Source organism: Astyanax mexicanus, chromosome 12 (genome assembly GCF_023375975.1).
Source record: "Astyanax mexicanus isolate ESR-SI-001 chromosome 12, AstMex3_surface, whole genome shotgun sequence".
Lineage (NCBI taxonomy): Eukaryota > Metazoa > Chordata > Actinopteri > Characiformes > Acestrorhamphidae > Astyanax > Astyanax mexicanus.
In genome coordinates, this window is record NC_064419.1 from 23,030,871 (window position 1) to 23,051,363 (window position 20,493).

The window sequence follows — 20,493 nt, forward strand, 5'->3', positions numbered from 1 at the left end:
GCAATGTTTGGTTACATTTCTCGAGAGGTGCATGTCAGGCTCCAGTGTAGAAGGATAAATGTATCCTGTAAGACATTCTCATGTAACTTTTCTGTTTCCATTGTCTCATTTTAGCAGATAATGTGAGAACCTGTTTAAAGCAAAAATATATATATATTTACAGTTTGCACAACAAGGTCTTGCACTAACCCAATTTTTATCTTCTCCAAAAAAAGCTTTATGTATACACTTTATCAGTATTTACTCTGAAAAGGTTTATATTTGAGCTTAGACTGATTCTCTGTGACATTATAAACACAATATACTCTGAAGCAGTTTCCCATACAGGCACTAAGTTTGACCTTAAACTACCCAGAGATTTTTATTGTTGAAATGAGAAGTGAGACTTAAGACCAGGATTAACCACTGTCCAGGAAACTGACCCTATATGGATTTTGACAAAACCACCAGGATTTACCTGTTTTACTTGCCATAGATAGAGTTTAATGTCGTCATATCCTTAAAATATCTTAAAATGTCTTAAATCTGTGGTCATCTCACGCCTCGACTACTGCAATGCCATACTAACTGGCCTCCAGGCCTTTGTGGTAAAACCACTCCAGATGATTCAGAATGCAGCAGCACGTCTGGTCTTTAACCAGCCAAAACAGGCACATGTCACCCCGCTGCTCATTGAGCTCCTTTGGCTACCAGTTGATGCTCGTATCAAATTCAAAGCTATTACAATCTCCTACAAGGTGATGACAGAACAGGCTCCTTCCTACCTGCACTCACTCCTGAAGACTTACGCTACCTCCCGGCCGCTGCGCTCCTCCAATGAACGTCACCTCGCTTTACCAAACAAACATTCACACAAAGCAATCCAGACTGTTCTCATACAGAGTTCCCCAATGGTGGAACAAACTACCTTCCACTACAAGATCAGGAGAATCTCTCGCTATCTTTAAGAAACTCCTGAACTTCCATTACTTTTGTACTTCACTACTGTAAGTCACTTTGGACAAAAGCATCTGCCGAATGCAATGTAATGTAAATGAATTAAGACAGTTCTCTAGGATTGGGGAGATGTAAAATTAACCAAAACTGATTGAATTCCCCCCATTTTGCCCTGGACCCTATTTTCTGTGTAGGAGTAGTAAAAACAAAAGTGTTCATGTATATTCGTTTGAAAATGTATTTTGTCAGAAAATACAGAAATCACAAGCCTACCTATTACTGGTGAGGTGTGCTTTTTGCTCATTTGTTGTATGGCGTTTTGAGCATGGTCTTAATTTTGTCTCTGAGTGTTATTAAAGAGTTTTAAGCATGCTTGTAACAGAGAAAATGGTCATTCTATGGCATAACTCTAGGAACCCTTAAAGCACCATTATTATTAATGCTAGATGGAAACTGTAAATACTGGCCTTCTTCCAGCAGACCTCTAGAAATGGTTAATGTTCAGTGCTACTCAAGCGTTTATCCACACCACCCTAACCACAGTGACGAGTGGAGGAGCAATGAGAAACAGAAAAACAGATTGAGAGGTGAAAACCATCATCTCCAACCCTCCATCCATCCGAGTTCACCCACAGCCGTGTGTTTCAGCAGCCCCTTCCATCTCTCCCACTGTAATTTTCCTATTAGCCTCTTTGCTTAGTCAGAGGCATTAGGTCCATTACAGACAGAGTGCTACTGAGAGTGCAGCGATACACTCCAACATGTTTGCATTTGTTTGGCGTGTGTTCTCTATCTCTCTCATCCTCTCTCTATTTCTCTCTTACTCCCACACACTGTTACAGGGGAGAGAGAGAGAGAGAGAGATCGACACACTCCCGGTAGCTGACATAAAACAGACACCAGAGATGTCCAATCACAGCACAATCTCTCTGTTACCATGGCCACGGGAGCTCCAATAAGAGGTCTTTTTAGGTCACTGTGCTCTGTAACCTTTCTGGCCCTGTGCAGCGTGCAGTTTTGAAGAATCCAGTTTCTTTTCTTGTTAATTCAAACTTAATTGGTGTTATGTTGTGGTCAGCACCTAAATCTGTTTCGGCCAGAATTTACTCTTCCAGTAAACGGAACTAGCGGGATTTGTTTGGTAACTGCTAGTTTACTAGTACATATAAATCACCAAACAGTACCCACATCTCAGTTGTTTGAGCTGGCAATGCTCAAAAATATTATTTAATGTTTTTTATCATTACGAAGGTTTACTAAACTCAGGAAAAAGAGGGTGGAGAGTTGAATTGGATTCAACCTTAATGTAGTGAACTTGCTTTTGTCTGAAAATAAATACATTTTAGATAAATAAAAAATAAATAGAGAAATTGTTTTTTTTTGTTGTTAAATGTCACATTGTCCTAAAAATCATCCAGGTTATTAAATAGGAGTGCAAGTGCAGAACCACCGACATTTAATTATTCAGTATTTGAGTATAGTTCAGTGTATTAATGACCTGCTTCTGCAAGCACCATTGCTTTTATCCTTGCCTGATCTGTTTGAATAGATAGTAATTAGATCATATAGAATCTGGAAGGCTTACCCCTAGACTCTCAAATCAAAGCTTCTCTATCTATAAATCACTTCCAGCGGATACAGTGTCTTGTCATTGTCTTGTCTGGCCAGTTGTCTCTGCCATTTACAGTCAGCCATGATCTTCTTCAAGCAACCGCAAATCTAGGCTGTTCCCTTTCTTAACTGATTGTGTTTCTTTCATTAGAGCAAGGGCCCTCTTACCTGCTTTAATACTGTGAGTCTTCATCAGCTGATTGCTGAGAGTCACTTTTGCCTGTGCTTTCTTCCTTGTGTGGAAATAAGATGAAGGAACAACTTTTCTTCTTTTTAGCCAAATTAAATCATGGTTAACTTTTAGAATGTGAGTTGTCATGGAAAAGCAAAGAGTCAAAACCATGGTTTAAGTTTTTGTTACATTGTTTAGAATTGGTCCATTTAGTTTTGGTCTCATACTGCAGTTTACTGAGACTAAAGGACTAAAGGACTTTCCCACTTCCTGTCATAATCATCATCTATGTGGTGTACACTCTCTCTTATTCTCTGTTCTTGAGACTGATTGGTTTGGTGAACTTTGTCATTTTGGTTAGTAATCTTTCTCCGGTGTTCTGCCTTCCCCCCCAAATTTGACAGATTGCCCTCAGCTTTTTTGTTTCAGTTTTTTTAATGAAATACTGTTAAAATGTAAAGAACAGTTACATCCAACAAACCTACCAGACCATTCTGTTTTTAGAATGAATATTTTACACATAGCATTGATGAGGTATGCCAAGACATAAATACTATTAATACTATAAAATAAAATATTTTGTCCCTAACTCAGAAATACTACTGCAATAAATTATGCTTAGTCTATAGTTACAGTAGATACGGGATTTTCAATGTGATCTGTTGAGACCATGTGTGTGGCGCCCCTTTTGTAGCACTTATATTGCACCAGTTATTTTTGTTCTTTTTTTGTTTATTGCAGTATGATGTCCTTTTACAGCTTCCTGTAATTGGTCCAGAAGTCTGAACCATCCAAAAGTGTGTTTTTACACTGCACACAAACCGAATCATGATTCAGATCATTTGGGCCCAGAACCACTTATAGAGCGTTTTTCTACCAAAAGAACTCTAGTTCTTGAACCAGTTCTGTTCAAGCTTATAAGAACTTTAGTGCTTTTCAGTGAACCAGTCCCACGTTTTTACCAGTTTTAGTGGAACTCTCAAAACGCACAAACTCAAAATCGTTGGTCATCAACAGAGGGTCATGGTTCGCACTGAATAACTTAGTATTATTTGTTTCCCGCTGCAAACAAACATTCCTGGCTCCAGAACCTACTTTTGTTGGTGGGAAGCAGCGAACGGTTCAAAATTAGGTTCGCAAAACAGAGTGGTGGAATAGCGCTAATATGGTCCTTTTCTCTTCACACTTCCTTTAACATCTGCCATTTTGGTTCAAACCAAACTAAAAGGCCTGAAGGTCCAGAGCAGACAAGGCAGGTGTGAAAGCACCCTTAAAGGTACACAGTAGATGGAACAACCTGAGGCTTGCAAGTGTTACCAATAGAAGATTATATGCCCATAAAGTGGTTTAAGACCAGACCAATGACCACAGTGTGACCAGACCACTGACCACAGTGTGGCAAGAGGGAACCTGTTAGCTCACTCTACTGTCTCTGTTTCTCTGCAGGTGGACGAGGACGTGGCTTTGGATCAGGCCGTGAAGTTCTGCCAGATTCAGATGGCGACATCGACACAAAGACAGGTAACACACACCCACATACACACCACATACACACACACACACCTGCTCACAAACACATTCAAATTAGCAAGGAAATAACACCCCATGGGTGTTTTTCCCTCTGCAATGCAAATCATCCACTCTGATATTCATTTACTGACACATTGAGCCCCTTGTGCTCCTCATGGGCTCAGATCCTCAGGTTGACTTTTTTCTCCAATCGCTTATCAGTGGGTGTGTGGAAATGCACAGTATTTGCAAATCACAACTAAATATTTATGTTTTTAATGTACACAAATGTTAAACTCACACATTTGTATTATCCTGTATAAATGGGGTCCATAGTTAAGAAGCAGCACTTGTTTTGTAAACAAAACATCAAACTATCTATACCTTTATCTCTGTCCATTCACACTCTCTCTTTCTCCTTCTCTCTCTCTTTCTCTCTCTCTCTCACACTATAACACTATTTTTCTCATGTCTTTAATGTAAGTTTAATGCGATGGATTTTAGATGGAGGATGAAAGATAGTCCTTGTCTGTGGATCTAATGCAGCTCAAAACACTCCTCCAGAAGATGCTCATTCTTAGTGGCTTGAGTCAGATGTGCTGAGAGTGAGAGTGAGAGGAAGAGCGCGAGTGCGGGAGAGAGAGGAAAACACTACAGGCAGCTTCTGCCTCAAGTTTCAGTCAGACGAATACAAATGTGCTGCTCTTTTTTCTAGTTAAACTAGTCTAGTCTAACTTTCTTTTTTTTGGTTTATAACCTTCTTATGTTTCTGTTCTTCTAGCTTTTTCTGTCATTCTTTGTTTGCCAAGAACTTAAATTAGCGTCTAATACCTCAGCAACCATCCTAGCTGCCCACTGAAGTTTTGCTGCCTGAAATACCATAGCAACCATCATAAATTCCATCAGGAAACCTTTTGCAACACCATAGCAACCTATTTAGCACGTCTTGGCTGGCAACCACCTGAAAAATCATTACAACCAACAAGAAACATATTAGCAACCCCATCATACCTGATGTGCCACAAGTAATCTTTATGTTCAGACATCTTAGCAACCACATGAAAGATCAGGGCAACCACCCAATAATCCACCATGTTTTCCTTATTATTTTTCTTTTTTTTCTGTATTTTGTTATCTATTTTATGTTATTTTTCCTGCTTTATTTATTATTTTTCATTATTTATTTTTTTTTCCTTTTTCTCCTCTTTTTCGTTTACCTTTTTCTTTCTTAAATGTGTTTCTCTCTGCTCTCATGTTGTTGTTTTTTTTACTTTTGATTAATGGTGGTTAGCATGCTGTAGCTTGTTTAATCAGCTATTGGATTAGAGCTTAGATCGGGCTCAAAATATCTGCCAGACCCGCTCATATACTATCATTCTGTTCAGAATGATGTTAATTAACATCACAAGAAAAAAATGTTTATTAAGAACAGATTTCGGAAAGATTAAAACATGAATAATGCGAACAATGATCCACAGTCTAAACATCGGTAAATTAGACTACAAGAATGATGTCTGAATGTCTTTCATCTAAACTAATAAAATTCAACATGGCTTAAGAATAGAAAATAATTTCTAAACAACCAATTTTTTTATACTAAGCTTATGGTCTAAGTGCAAAAACACAAAAAACATTAATAAGGCTATGCACTGCACTGCATAGCGCTGCAAGTCAAGTGCGTAATACGGACAGGTGGAGTGTGCTCTGCGCACTTGTGCAACTTTTTTTTTAAATTACAGTTTAATTTGTTACTTTGCTATATTGTGATTGTTATGCCATAGCTTTATAGAAAATAAAAATAACATAAAACAACAAATGCTTACGTCACAGACTTCTTTAAGTCTTAAGCCCGGGATGGGTTTGGGCAGAGAATCTAAGCTCTATAATGGATCTCAGGTTCTCTTAGACATTTCTCTTGCTCCTATATTCATACTCTTTCCTTTTCTTTTCTCTTATGCTATTTTAATCTATTTGTTTCATAACATAGAGGAATATGGATTGATGCACATTATTATTTTTAAACAGAGATGTGGCTGAACTGTGTCACTTGCGGTTACAGCAGCAATTTTTTGTGCTATACAGGACCATTCTAAAAGGTTTTATATAGAAAATAGAATGTTTTTTTTTATCAGTGTGAAGAACCCTTTAACCCTTTAAGACTTTTTAATATAAAGTAATGTTGTCAACGTGAATGCGCTAATGCATGCAACGAATATGGAGGCAAATTAATCACAGAGTTTACAGAGCTTAATATGTGTCATTAGAGGGTTTATTAATAGAGGTCAACACAGTATCCTACTGACGACTTCAGGCGATAGATAGATTATGTTTAATTTATGATAACTTTACCAACCACACTCTCTCTTTCACAAGCGCATACTAGGAGTGTGCCAGATTGTATTGTACGCAATAATATCCCTACCAGTTTTGAATATTGTAAACAATATTATGCCCTGACATTTCGTGCCATATCACCCACCCCTAATTATCACATCAAGGTACTGCTTTTTTGCTGTTTTTAGCAAAAGAATAATTCACACTGTTCACATTTCCCATTATATATCTACTAAAGACAGATATGTCAGTTCAGTATCATTTATTTAACTTCAGTTCTGGATATATGGAGATATTTGGAGTGCATTATTAGTTTCATGACATTCTGGATCATTGACTTCTATTACAAATCAAATACAATTCTGGTATTTTTTAGTATCTCAGTTGCTGTAATGTGTTCTTGATTTTTTTTTTTTTAATTCAGTGTTTTGTCATATCGCCAAGAGTATCATTATCGCAAAAATACCATGAAATTGTGATATTATTTTATGGGCATATCGCCCACCCTTAGTATATACAAACACAGTTTGGCATGTTTCCTTTCCTAAAGCCTTGCATTAAAGATTTACTCATCTCATCTAGCACATTGAAAGTATATTGACTTCAATATAAAAAATATCAAAACTACTCTGAGATATATAATAAAGCAAAAAAGGCTCTACTGCACAATTATTTCTGTCTCCATCCCAAAATATAGGGAAATGCCAGCATTATATAGATTTTTCATTATTAATCACAGAAGATTGTTGAGATTAATATCATTTTTTAAGCAATTGACATCACTTTAATAAATAGAATTACACTTTGCTGTCCTGTATTTTTATATACATTTAAATATCCATTATTAAGCTGCAAAAATAGTGTGATAAACCACAGAAGAATGATAACATATTGTTGTCATTAATCAGAATATATATATGTTTTATTGATTAACATCACTATATAAAGTTGTTGCCTCTAGTTAAGAGTGCATTAATGCAGGTGGAGATGGTTTCTCATATATAGAGCTGTTAGATGAACAGTGTTCTGCTCTGTAATAAGATTGTTGCCTCAGTGTTTACTCAGCTTCGTGCAGAAAAGCAAGCATTTGTGCAACAGGTGGTTCTCCTCTTTCCTGCCTCTCGTTTAATCTGAAGATGAAGAAAGTTGAACAGGAAGTGCGGCTGCCAGTGGGAAGCGTGGGTTCAGGGGTGGTTTGACTGAAAGAAAAAGTGAGTGGGTGCAGCATCATCACAGAGGCTCCTGTGTTTGTGCAGAATGCAGAAGATACCATGCCTTCTTTTGTTGTGGTTGTTTGTTTTCATTTTTCATATCTTTGTCATTATTGTCTGTATTAGTATTGGGATCGTCGTGGCATTGAAGAATGTAATTGGTCTGCTTTTTCATCACATGGGCACTTTATTCTTATGCTGAGAGGTTGGGAAATACATTCAGAATCAGACAACTTTTTTTGAAAAGTGCATAATTGGCGGATGCTCCTAGTGGTCCAGCAGACTAAGGTCCTGCCACTATGATCTGAGGATCACCGCTTCAAATTCTGGATCATGCTGCTTGGCATCATTAGCCGGAGTCTTGAGCGAGCACAATTGTGTGTATTATTGCAATTATATCAGCGCAATTACCACAACGGTAGAAAAAAGGTTTTGTTTTGGAATGAGTACAAAATGGAAAATAATCCAAAAGGCACAAAGGGGTAAAAAGATGCAAAACAAGAAAGAGTGAGAAAGAGCAAAACACAATCCAGTGTTCAGAGAGAGTTTTCTTGCTAGCTTTGCAAGTTTGTGAAATGGAGACTGTGATGCCCTGTCTCAAATGACATGTTAAGCACTACTAAAATAAACGTTTAAACAGTCAGTCACTGAATATTAAATAAGAAATTATCTAAACTATTCTAGAATATAATTGGCTTTAGATAAGATGTACTGTACACTGCTTGGTTGTTGGTGGTGGTTCTGCCATGTAGGGCTGCGAATCTTTGGGAATCCCACAATTCAATTTAGAATTGATTCTTGGGATCATAATTTGATTTTTTTCTGATTCTTTTAAATTGGTTGGATATTTTTTCCTTCATCCTCCATACTTTAGCGGCGCAACGACAAACACTGTAACACGACTCTACACGCCTCTCTGTAGACTAACTTTTCCTGTCCTGTTGCTGCTGTCCCGCAGAGCTTTTTAACTGTACCGCGGAGCTTAGCTACTGTCGCGCGGAGTTTTTTTTTTAACTGTACCACGGAGCTAAGCTACTGGCGCGCGGAGCTTTTTAACTGTACTGCGGAGCTCAGCTAATGTTGTGCGGAGCTTTTTTAACTCTACCGCGGAGCTCAGCTACTGTCACGCAGAGCAATTTTTTCCTGCACCCCTACTGCCATGTCGTGTCCAACACAGTGCACTTTACAGGGCAGAGGAAGTCAATTGAGACCATGTTAACTCTGCCTGGGCAAAAGAAAGCACAGAGTTTCATTCAGGAGATTAAACTAAAAACCTAATTCTATGAATGAAACTGACAGCAGACATATCTGTCAAGGACTTTAAACCCTAGCAGCCACCTGAGGCACATTTGAAGCCACATGAAATACAATATCAGCCAACTAAGCAACCAATATGAAACAACTAAGAAACCCCTTGCAACCTCCTGGAAGTGGAGAGTAATGAAGCACTTTTATATAAAAGCAAAAAATTTTTTTTTTTTTCCCAACAGGAATCCTTATGTTTTAACACCCATAGTAAGTGGCTTTCAATGAGTGTATTTTTTTTTATATCAGCGTTGTATTAATTAATGGTAGTTCTCGAATCAGCCCTTTTTTTTTTTTTTTTTGTATAATTTCGGAAACATTTAAAGCCAGTAAGTATCTGATAACTACTCCTTTCAGTTCCGCCGGGCATCTCCCCCAAACGGAAGCAATGATATCGCACCAACAGCAGCCATGCTGTAAGCCCCGGTTTTAACATCAGCGGCAATATAATTAAAACTCATGTCTCTTCCTCTCCCATGAACACAATCATAGCGCCGGTTGACGTACAGCGGCCAGCCCCTTTAAGCCTTTTTAAATCCTCATCTCCATAATTGCTGGGGGCCTATTGAGCCTCCTGAGATCCGTCCTCTTTGTATTAGTCAGGAGTTTTTTCTCTGTGTGTTGCTGTGCTGAATGCGAGCAGGCCCACAGGACTTCTGCCATTCTCAGGTACGTTGGGTTTCCAGATGGGCCGGCCAGCTGAAGAGGGGAGCTAGCCTTTAGAGCGGGGGAGGCTTTGTTTGTGTGTGCGTGTTTACTGGACTGAAAGTATTCACGTTTGAGTCAGCTAATGCTTTCAAGAAAAGGAGAACGACTGAGAGGAGGGGATGCAACGTGCTCAGGAAAGTTTGAAAGTTTAGGAGAAAAACAGGGCCGAGCACTCGTCCCTGAGTAACCCTGGCCTGTACCATAATCTGTGATGTATTATCTACAGTTGACGATGGAAACTTATGATGAAATGTATGCTTTATTTTGACTCTTCTTTCTCTGTCTCTCCATTATTTACATTGATGTTTCCATTTCTTTTTAGATTTTCTTTTGTATACTTTCACTTGAATATCATAAACAGGTACCATAAATATTAAAAATGTTACATCCATTATGCACTATAAGACGTCCTTAAAATCCTTTCATTTTCCCCAAAAATCGTCAGTGTGGCTTATGATCCTGTGTGCGCCTTATGTATGAATTTTACCAGTCAGGTTGTAAGGAGCAGTAAATCCACTCTGCTGAAGTACAGCATTATATAGGAGTTTCAGTTTAGTTTAGTATTAGAATTACCCACTAAGCGCTAGCTTTTTGTCCATTCACAGAGGTGAGTATTATTGGCCTCTAGCCTGCTGCTAACCCTGCTGGAGCACCTAATGGAGCACCATCAGCATTACCTGCTAACCTCGCTAAGTGCTAGCGGTTAGCCGCCAATGCTAATGCTCCAGCTTTAGTGGAAATTCTGGAAATCTAAGCTTTCTGTAAATAAATGGAAGTTTTTTTACTCACCCAAATTAACAGCTTTCAGGAGAGAAATCTGTGCAGATTAATATCCTGCACTCGTTTGACTTGTCTGCCTTATCTAAAAATGTTTTTTTAAGAACTACTCTTTAGTTTGATTAACGTAGCTTTGCTTTACAAGTTTACAGACCTGCTGAATTAGAAGGAAAACATTGCTACACTCCTGTTCCTTACAAATGTCGTGTAAAATGTGCCCAATAATTGTGCCTTATAATGCAAAAAATGATATATAAAAATAAAACTGTGGTCCTGCTTTAAAATGGGTCTCTCTCTAACTGTGTAGTTACAGGTTAGCAATCCTTGTAATAACAGTCTGACTTCGGGGGAACTATGCATTGTTGCATAATAATTAAAGTTTGGAAACTAACAGGTTTTGTAATTACACATAAATATATAGTGTCAGTTACAGATAGCAAAATACTTTCTCCATCTTTCTATGATAAAATCTGAATTATGATTCTTAATATTCAAAAACAATCGCAGTTCTTGTTACACCGCAGACAGTGAAAGTACACTCACCCTTTTACACACAAGTCACAATTGACGTGTGCAATTACTTAACCTGTGGAACTATTATAAATCTAACACTTAATACTTCACCAGCAGTTACAGAGATTACAAGGATGGTTAATGTGTAAATGAAAAATTTGGGACAATAAGGAAAATGCTAACATAATTTTTTTTTTTACATTTATTTTAATTTTACACAGTATGAATATTTTCTGGTCAAATTAATTTTGTTTATTAATATACATAATTTTTCTGCATTTCAAGTCTTGCAACACATTTAAAAAAATATTAAAGGGTTATTAGGTGAAGAAAATGTGATTTCAAAATGAAGAGGAGCAAAATTTTTATGAGGAGCAAAGCATTTTTGGCACTTTCTGCCATTGATTTGCATTTTCCACTTTCAGCAGAACAGCCCCAGAGCGTGATGCATCCACCACCATGTTTAACAGATGGTCCAGTGTTTTTGGTGTTAAATACCTTCAGTCTTCCAAACGTACCCTTGCTTACTGTGACAAAATATTCAATCTGACTGTAAAACGTTCCCTCTGTGGGCTTTTCCTGTTTTCTTATGGTACAAACTTTAAAACGACAAACTTCACTCGAGTACAGTTCAGGCTGTGATGTAATCATGGGTTTGTGAACATGAAAAAACACAGGCGAAGCATTTCTTCTCTTTGTATGTTTCAGCACTTTCTACGTTTACTGTTCCCATAGTAACAAGCTCATACTTAAGCTGCTAGTGAACTTGGTATAACCCAATGCTTGATTAACGCTATCTCAGTACATCTAACTCTGCATGACTTTTTTTCTGCTTTGAATGCTAAGCTACAGCCTATGTGAAGTTACTGTCGTCTTGTTTTTCTGTCTCTATAAATCAGAATCTGTGTCAGTAACTGTGAAGTTTAATGTGTGTAGCCCTCTGGTGGCTGCAAATGAGCACAGCTGTTGTGTAACGGGTGTCCTTCGTGTTGCCTGTGGCTTCCAGTGCCCACATGTTTGCTCTCATTTCTCTCTCCTCCATCTGCAGCCAGGGCGTTATGATATAGCTGAAGGCTGCAGAAACATGAGTGAGATATTAGGGTTGAGACAATATTTCTAAGTTTTTTTTGATAGGTGGAGATCTTAACCAGCTTAACTATAGCATTAACATAATATTTAATTTTGTCTGCTTACGGTGACACCCGCCATGAAATGGGATCTACAGCTCTGGGAAAAAATATAAGATACAGTTTAAAAATTATGAGTTTTTTTTTTTTATTTTATCAAATTGAAAAACTCTATATATATATATCATCAATATCATCAAAAGGAAGATGGATGATCACAAGCTTGAATTTTCACCAGGAGTGGCATTTAGCTATCCAAAAGCAGTGTGTAAGACTGGTGGAGGAGAACATGCCAAGATGCATGAAAACTGTGATTAAAAACCAGGATTTTTCCACCAAGTATAAAAGCTCTGCATCTGAAAGCTCTGCATTTTTATTTTCTGCAAATAACTGCTCTAAATGACAATATTTTTATTTGAAATTAGGAATAAATGTATGTAGTTCATAGAATAAAACAGCCATATTCATTTTACTCAAACATAAACCTATACAAAGCAAAATCAGAGATACTGATTCAGAAACTGATGTGGTCTCTTAATTTTTTTTCCAGAGCTGTATGTACTTTAACCGTGTTCTACTTATTAAAGCATAAGCAGGTTATAATGAACATTTGTATTATAAGCAGTTTTGGGTAATATCAGAATACATGTAACAGAGTTAAGGGACAAGGCCATGGCTACCAACACCATGGTTAACAGTTAGTAGAACGTTTGTCACAGCAATTTGTAAAACAAACCTCTACAATATAAGCACCTCCCACTCTACTCTAATGAGCTGCAAACAGATGTTTATTTGTGATCACTGTGAGTAGTTACTATGAAACCCTCGGATAAGAGTGAGAAAAGAATATGCAGTGGATTTTTGGATGCAGCATTAAATCCTGCGTTCAGTATCATCACACAAATGTTTTATTTGAGAGAGGTCTGGCGATGCCGTCCTAACACGGCAGCAGCGTGCGGACGAGCATTGTCCTGTTGGAATAGCACAGTGGAGTGTGTGTTCAGAAAAGCTCAGACCACTGGTTGCAGGACCTCATTAGCATAAATTTTGGGCTGTCAAAGTGCCTGTAAAAAGTCTTCACGTCATCGTACGAAAATGTACCCCATCCCAGAACAACAGGACTTGTTGACGTGATGCATATAGCCGATCAATATTTCCATCTCTGTTTTGTGAATTTGAAGATTATGATACTACCACCACTATGCTTAACAGTTGGTTCAACAGAACGGTTTGAACATACAGTGACTGACGTTTCTGTAAAACATGACGAGAACTTCAGAAAAGAGCAGTTTTGCATTCCCCTTCCAGGTTTTCTAAATTGATTTTCAATACACATTTAAATTGTCGAGCCATCCTGATCTCTTTCTTCTGAGGTCTACAAAAGAGGCTTTTGTCACAGACAGAATATAATCTTCTATCTACAAAACAAAAATATGCAAAAAATATGACCATTAAAATTAATTGCAAGACATATGAGAATGGTGAGAAGACAGGGAAGGTCCTTGGCGAGCAGTTACGTCAAAAGACAACAAATCGAACTAGAAAAGTGTATTTCCTGAAGGGAGGTTGAACGCAGGATGGTTACACAGCAAAAATGGCTCCCACCGTTCACCATGATGCTTGCTATGCTGTTGCTAAGGCGGTTGCTAAGGTGTTGCTATGGTATTCATGGTGGTTACTATGGTGTTGCTAAGCAGTTCCTGGGTGGTTACTAAGGTGTTGCTATGGTGTCGCTAGGTTGTTGCTAAGGTGTTGCTGTGGTATCCATGGTGGTTACTATGGTGTTGCTAAACAGGTGCTAGATCTTTGCTACGGTGTTTATAGGTGGTTGCAGTAGTGTTGTGAAGTGGTTGCTAGATGGTTGCTATGATGTTGGTATGTGGTTGCTAAGTAATGTATTTAATTTGCATAAATCGGGTTATAATGTGTTTGCACGTTGCTGTGTAGGTTCCTCTGGACGTGCGGCGTACCCAAACTTTTGACAAGTAGCTGCTCAATACAGCATCTTCTCCACACACACACACACTTGCAACGCACAACCATAACTATAGTCAAAGAAAAAATGAACAAGGTACCAGACGTAGATTTTTTTTTATATATATAGTTTTACTCTAAATTAAATGTTTCAGAATCTCCTGGGGATGAGCCCACTTTGAAAGCGTTTTTTGATCAAAATATATACACCTTTGATTAATATAAAAGCCTTAAATCAGCTTGTTGAGACCCTCACTAAAGAGGAGTTACTGGCCGCAGTAAAATCTCTGCAAAATAGAAAAAAAAAAAAGTCCAGGTCTAAATGGGTTTTCCAGCTATTTTTTAAAGAAGTTTGCTGAGGAGCTCACTCCAATTTTGTTGTCTGTATACGAAGAATCATACACCTCTGGCTCACTGCCACCGTTATATCAATAATTTTTAAGAAAGATAAATTGTCAAGCCATTATTATACATCAGCCAGTAACATGTTTCTATGCTCTAACGCCGTTTTTTGGCCTTCCCGACAGCGACCGGCACACAGCTCGAAACCTCACTCTTTCATTCTCTGGTCAGAGAGTGAGACTCGGACAGGGAGGGAGGGGAAAAAAAAAAGTGCGTGGTCGTTTGATCAGCTATTGGCTGCGTTCGGCCAGGTTGCCTGGGCAACGACAGATACTGTTGTTGTGGGGTTTGTTTGTGGAGCTCTGAGTGTGTCCCTGAGTGGTCCTCTAAAGACACACACACACACACACCACACGCACACATCACACACTCTCTCTCTCTTTCTCTGTCTCTGAGTCTCTCTATCTTCTTTCTCACTCTTCACACACACACACACACACACACTCCCTCAGAGAGCCTGGAGACCCTGGTGCTGATTCGTTAGGGCGTTGTGTTTGCTGATTGTGTGATTGTGGGAATGCTGGTGACACTCATGTATTGCTGAGGCGCTGGGCGGTTCAAAGGGGGATCTTGCAGGTAGGCCACACCACACGATCTGATTGATCAGTTTAAGTAGAAAGTTTAAATTGTGTTACTTTGCTTCCTCTGATGTTTTAGTTTGAGATGCTGTAATGAAGTTGTTTCTATAGGTTTGTGTTGCAGATGGAGGTGGACATTATAATAAAAGTTATACTATGGTATTTACAGTTATTTATTAATTGTAGTATTTTCTATATAGTATTTTGACATGCATACAAAGTCCATTCGTATTGGCAGAGTTTAAACGTTGCTGTTTAAATGTCGTTTTATATTCATCCCTGTGCTTCAAATTGTAATTGTTTAAGTTAGTCCCGTTAATCAGGATTAACTAATTAACAAAAAAAAGGATTAAACATGCCATTTAATTTAATTGTAAACGAGTGGATTGCAATAGTTTTTCTGAGCTAGATTACTCACCGAGACTTGAAGACAGGTCGAGGCTAGTTTCTTATGTGTGTATGATGTCTGTACCTTATTCTGATATAGTTATAAAGCTAAAAAATATCAGCATGTTACCCATTAAAGCAAGTTAAAAAGTTATGGTTTGGTATAAATTATTCAATTGATGCAGAGATCTTTATAATACATTATTTTAACAAATAATTGTTGGGTGCCACAGTTGTGGAAGCGATACAGTTCAGAACTGAAGCATAGGCCTGCATACACAAGACTAAAAGGTTAAGCAATGACGTTCACAAGATGCTCAGAAAAAAGTTTGTAAAATGATACGATAAAATGATTATCTTGCCCACGTCTAGCTATAACGTAATGTAGAGGCTAATGTACCTAACAGCTAATGTAAAGTTACACATCAACAATTAGCATCCAAAGTGCATGTTAAGCCTGGGTGATAAGGTGATGTAATTGGGTTTTGTCAATGGTTGACAAATTATGTGATGACGTGATGCTTCCTGTGATACCTGAGGCGATGGTGGCTTTTGTTTCTAAACGAAATTATAGCAAAAAGAACATAATATTAGTAGCAAGTTTACCTTAAAACATCAGCTTTGTCGTCTCGGTTATTCCCACTCTGGGCCATTAATCTGCTAGTGCACTACAGTGTATAATAAAAGCGTTGGGTCATCAAAAATGTAAGGGTTTTGCATAGATCTAATGGAAAATATCCACTTAATTTAATTAATTTATTTATTTTTAATAATTGAGTGAATTTTAGAGCTTATTTGCTATTGAAACGTAAAACGTGTATTTTCTGTATGTAATAAGTAATATGGTAACAAGTGAACTTAGGTTTGGAAATCTACTGCTCAGTGTTTCAGTTTCAAGTTCGTCTGAAAGGGGGCACTTTTGTAACACTTTTAGAGATGGGAAATCTGAGATTGAAATGTATGTACAGCTCTGGAAGAAAATAAGAGACCACTTAAAAATGATGAGTTTCTTTAATTTTACCAGATTGAAAACCTCTGGAATATAATCAAGAGGAAGATGGATGGTCGTAAGCCATCGGAACAAGCTGAACTGCTTGAATGTTTGCACCAGGAGGTGGCATAAAGTAATCCAAAAGCAGTGTGTAAGACTGGTGGAGGAGAACATGCCCAGATGCATAAAAACTGTGTTTACAAACCAGGGTTATTCCACCAAATATTAATTTCGGAACTCTATGAACTTTATGAATATGAACTTGTTTTCTTTGCATTATTTGACGTCTTAACAGTTCTGCATCTTTTTTATTATTTCAGTCGTTTCTTATTTTCTGCAAATAAATGTTTTAAATGACAATATTTTTATTTGAAATTTGGGAGAAATGTTGTCCGTAGTTTTTAGAATAAAACCACAATTTATTAATTTTATTCAAACATATACCTATAAATAGCAAAATCAAAAAGACTGATTTAGAAACTGAAGTGCTCTCTTAATATTTTTCCCAGAGCTGTAGATTCTCTGATTATATACAGAGTAAGACTTCATTGTTCGTCACTGTGTTTCAATCTGGCAGCCCGTGTGAGTTTCGCATCTGGGTAGGAGCGGGTGGGGCAGAAATACTATCCAGTGTTTAAAAACTAAATATATATATTTTTAATAATGAACTGAGACATCCTGTCATAAGTACTGTTAATTAATATATCTTTATTGTAAAGGGTTATCAATTTTAGATTAAGATTATGTAAATACTGCTTTGCAGAGATAAAAAAAAACAGCTGTATCAACTTCACGCATAAATTATGACTAACTATCTCCTTTTTCTCTTGTGTACAGAATTCCAGTGATGCCCCCATCACCCCCAAGTTCAGCAAAGAGCAGCGAGACATTTTCTTCCCTGCTTCCTTCTCATCTCCATGCCTGCACATGCACACACACCCTCTACCTGCCCAGGACCATGACGGCAAGCTGAACAAGACTCCACGACCACTTCACACACACTCCCATACACACTCACACTCGCATACGCCCAGCACACCTACGCAGCTCTACTGCCAGCCTGTGACACCGCAGGACCAATCCCAGCCCAGGACGACGCACTGTCAGCCAATAGCAAGCATGGCGTTCCTACCCCATACAGGTAAGACAAGTTGGCCTGAAATTAGAATCTGTTCAGGAGTAAGATGTTCTTATTGGTGCCAAGGAATGCATTTAGTTTGAGTTTTTGTTTGTTGATGCATACATAGTGATTAATAGGGGTGTCACGATTCTCTAAATCCTCAATTCGATTTTATTTCAGATTTTAGGGTCACGATTCGACTCGATTCGGTTCTCGATTTTCTTATTTTTACAGCAGAGAGGCCTATGCCAGTTTTAGATTAGTCTATGGTCAGTCATTGGTTTGATTCATCAAATGTACAATATCTTATTTCAAAAAGGTGGGCTTGATATAAGTGATGCAAAGTGATACAAGTGATCTGTAATACACCACATGGTCAAATTTAAATAATTTAATTAAGATATATATGTAATGCCATCTAGTGGCTTTTTTTGGTAACAGCAGTGAGCAGTATTAAAACAGCAATGTGCAACATAAAAAATAATAAAAAAATACAGGAACAGTCATGTACAAAATAATAGAACAATTAGAGCCATAACAAACTGAACTCTGTCCTACTATAACAGGTAAACATGAAAAATAAGACTCGGTCCCTGAGAATGAGAAGTTTTTTTTTTTAAATAAAGATATATTATTAACTTTATCTGAGAGAAAGATGCTCCTTAAGGTACCAGAACTATTAACATATTTGAGGCTAGACAAAACAACTGTTATTTTTTATATTTTCAAGTTTTTTTTTTTTAAGGAGATGAGAATGTGAAAATTCTCTGGAGAAAGGGCTGCTCTTTGAGCAGTCACAATGTCCATTTGCGTAGCGCGCGTGTTTGCATAGCTTAAGGGAGGGATCTTCGATCCTCTTTTGACTTCGAGGCTCGAGACCATAATTTCATTCGATTTCTATAAAATATCGAAATCGTGACACCCCTAGTTAATACACTGTATAGACTGTATAGACCTATCCCAATCATACACTGTATGATTGGGATAGGTGAGTGAATGCTTTTGTCTATAAAGTGTATATAGTATGTAAATATATTTGCCAGAAAATAAGACGTTTAAAAGCTGAGACACATAAACTTCACTGATATTTGATGAAATAATCATGTGATCTGTTAGGTGTTCAGACGCTTTGGGTTGAGTCGACTCATTGAGTGAATCAATGATTCAAAATATTGTTTAGCAAGCCCATGCTGTCATATCACACACTGACCTTGTGTACACACAGCCGCGGACACTTGAGTCACTTCAGAACGCGGGTTTGTGACTAAACAAATTGACAAATAACCATTTTTAGAAATGATAGGATTCATTTATAGCGAAATGTATGCTTTATTCCACCGGGTGTTTGTGTGGAAAGTGCTGGAACAGTGCTGAAACTTTTTTCGGTATAAGCTCACTCCTCGGCTGAATGCTTAGAAAAAATATGAGCATGTTGCTCTGTGGGAGGTGCCGGTAACCAGGGTAAAGACGATAAACACTTCAGAAATGAGTAGCATTTTTGGATATTCTTTTAAATAAAAAGATAAAATGTCTGTATGTAAATATATAAAATCGTGATTACTTCATTTTAAAAATCGCATTTGAGTTAACCAAACTAATCATGAAAATCGCCCAGCACTAGCTCCAATCACTTCCATGACCACAGGTGTATAAAACCAAGCATCTAGGCATAGCAGATATGCAGACTGCTTCTAAATACATTAGTAAAAAAAAAAATGGGTCGCTCTCAGAAGCTCAGAAGCGGATGTGAATTCCAGCACGGTCCTGCGATAGGCTGAGCCAACTGTGCAATTTCTTCACTACTAAATATTTCAGTCAACTGGCAGTGATATTGTGACAAATTGATAGCAACTGGGAATAAAAGCAACTCACTTTGTCTCCGTAAAAAATGTCAGAGTGGGATTAGCAGGTACTGAAGCACATAGTAAACAGAGGTCACCAACTTTCTGCAGTCAATCACTACAGACCTCCAAACTTCCTGTGGTCTTCACAATAGCTCAAGAACAGTAGAGCATAGAGAGTTTACAACCAGATTGTTTTACTTCAGAAAAACACACATTGATTTTTCTTTTATGGTAGGTCACTGATGAAAGGCTGAAGAAACTGTAGCCAGGACAACTTTTAGCCTCAGTCATACCTTGCCTCCCTGTGTTTATACCTTCTGATGTGAGTTTAGCTCCAGTCTGGTTCAGATTAGATAGTCTAGTTTGTTTATAAGGGAGCAGATAATTGAGAGAACACAGTTTGTCTACAGTTAGCTTTTAGCCTAGTAGAGACATCTACAACCTTCCCCAGTTTTAGCTTCTTTATTTATTCAGTTTGAGATTTCCTTCCACAAAAACCTGATGGTGATTGTGGGCAACAAAAGGCTTGGACCGTATTTTTAACACTCTGAGGCACACTTAAAATCCTTTAAATTTCCCCAAAAAATTATCAGTGCACCTTATAATCCGGTGCGCCTTATGTATGAATTTTACCAGTCAGCTCGTAATGAGCATTAGCCGCTAACTAAGCTAATTGCTAGCTCTTTGGCCATTCAGAAGTGAGTATATCGGACTGTAGGCTGCATGTTTACAGTGTTAAAACAAGCTACATGGGACGAACCGCTAGTTAATATTGCCCTGTTTAACCGGAACTCTCAAGGTTCCTCAGTGTAGCGGCTAGCGCTAGCAGTTAGCACCCAGGAAATCTGGAAATCTATATATAAAAGGAAGCGTTTTACTCACCCAATTAAACAGTTTTCAGGATAGAAATCTGTGTAGATTAACATCCAGTGCTTGTTTAACTTAAAAAATATTTTTGTTCTAAGAATTACATTTTTTTTCTTAACTTAGCATT

At 37.8% G+C, this 20,493-nt stretch overlaps 1 protein-coding gene across 8 annotated transcripts in view; it reads left to right on the plus strand.

Annotated features, from left to right (window-relative positions):
- The window catches only part of cabin1 (calcineurin binding protein 1), a 132,540-nt gene that overhangs the window by 102,111 nt on the left and 9,936 nt on the right, over positions 1-20,493 (plus strand). For all 8 annotated transcript variants that reach the window (XM_049485525.1, XM_049485530.1, XM_049485526.1 and 5 more), the window contains 2 exons: positions 4,166-4,240; positions 17,373-17,676. In XM_049485525.1, the coding sequence (XP_049341482.1) occupies positions 4,166-4,240; positions 17,373-17,676 (379 nt within the window). The remainder of the gene's footprint in view (positions 1-4,165; positions 4,241-17,372; positions 17,677-20,493) is intronic.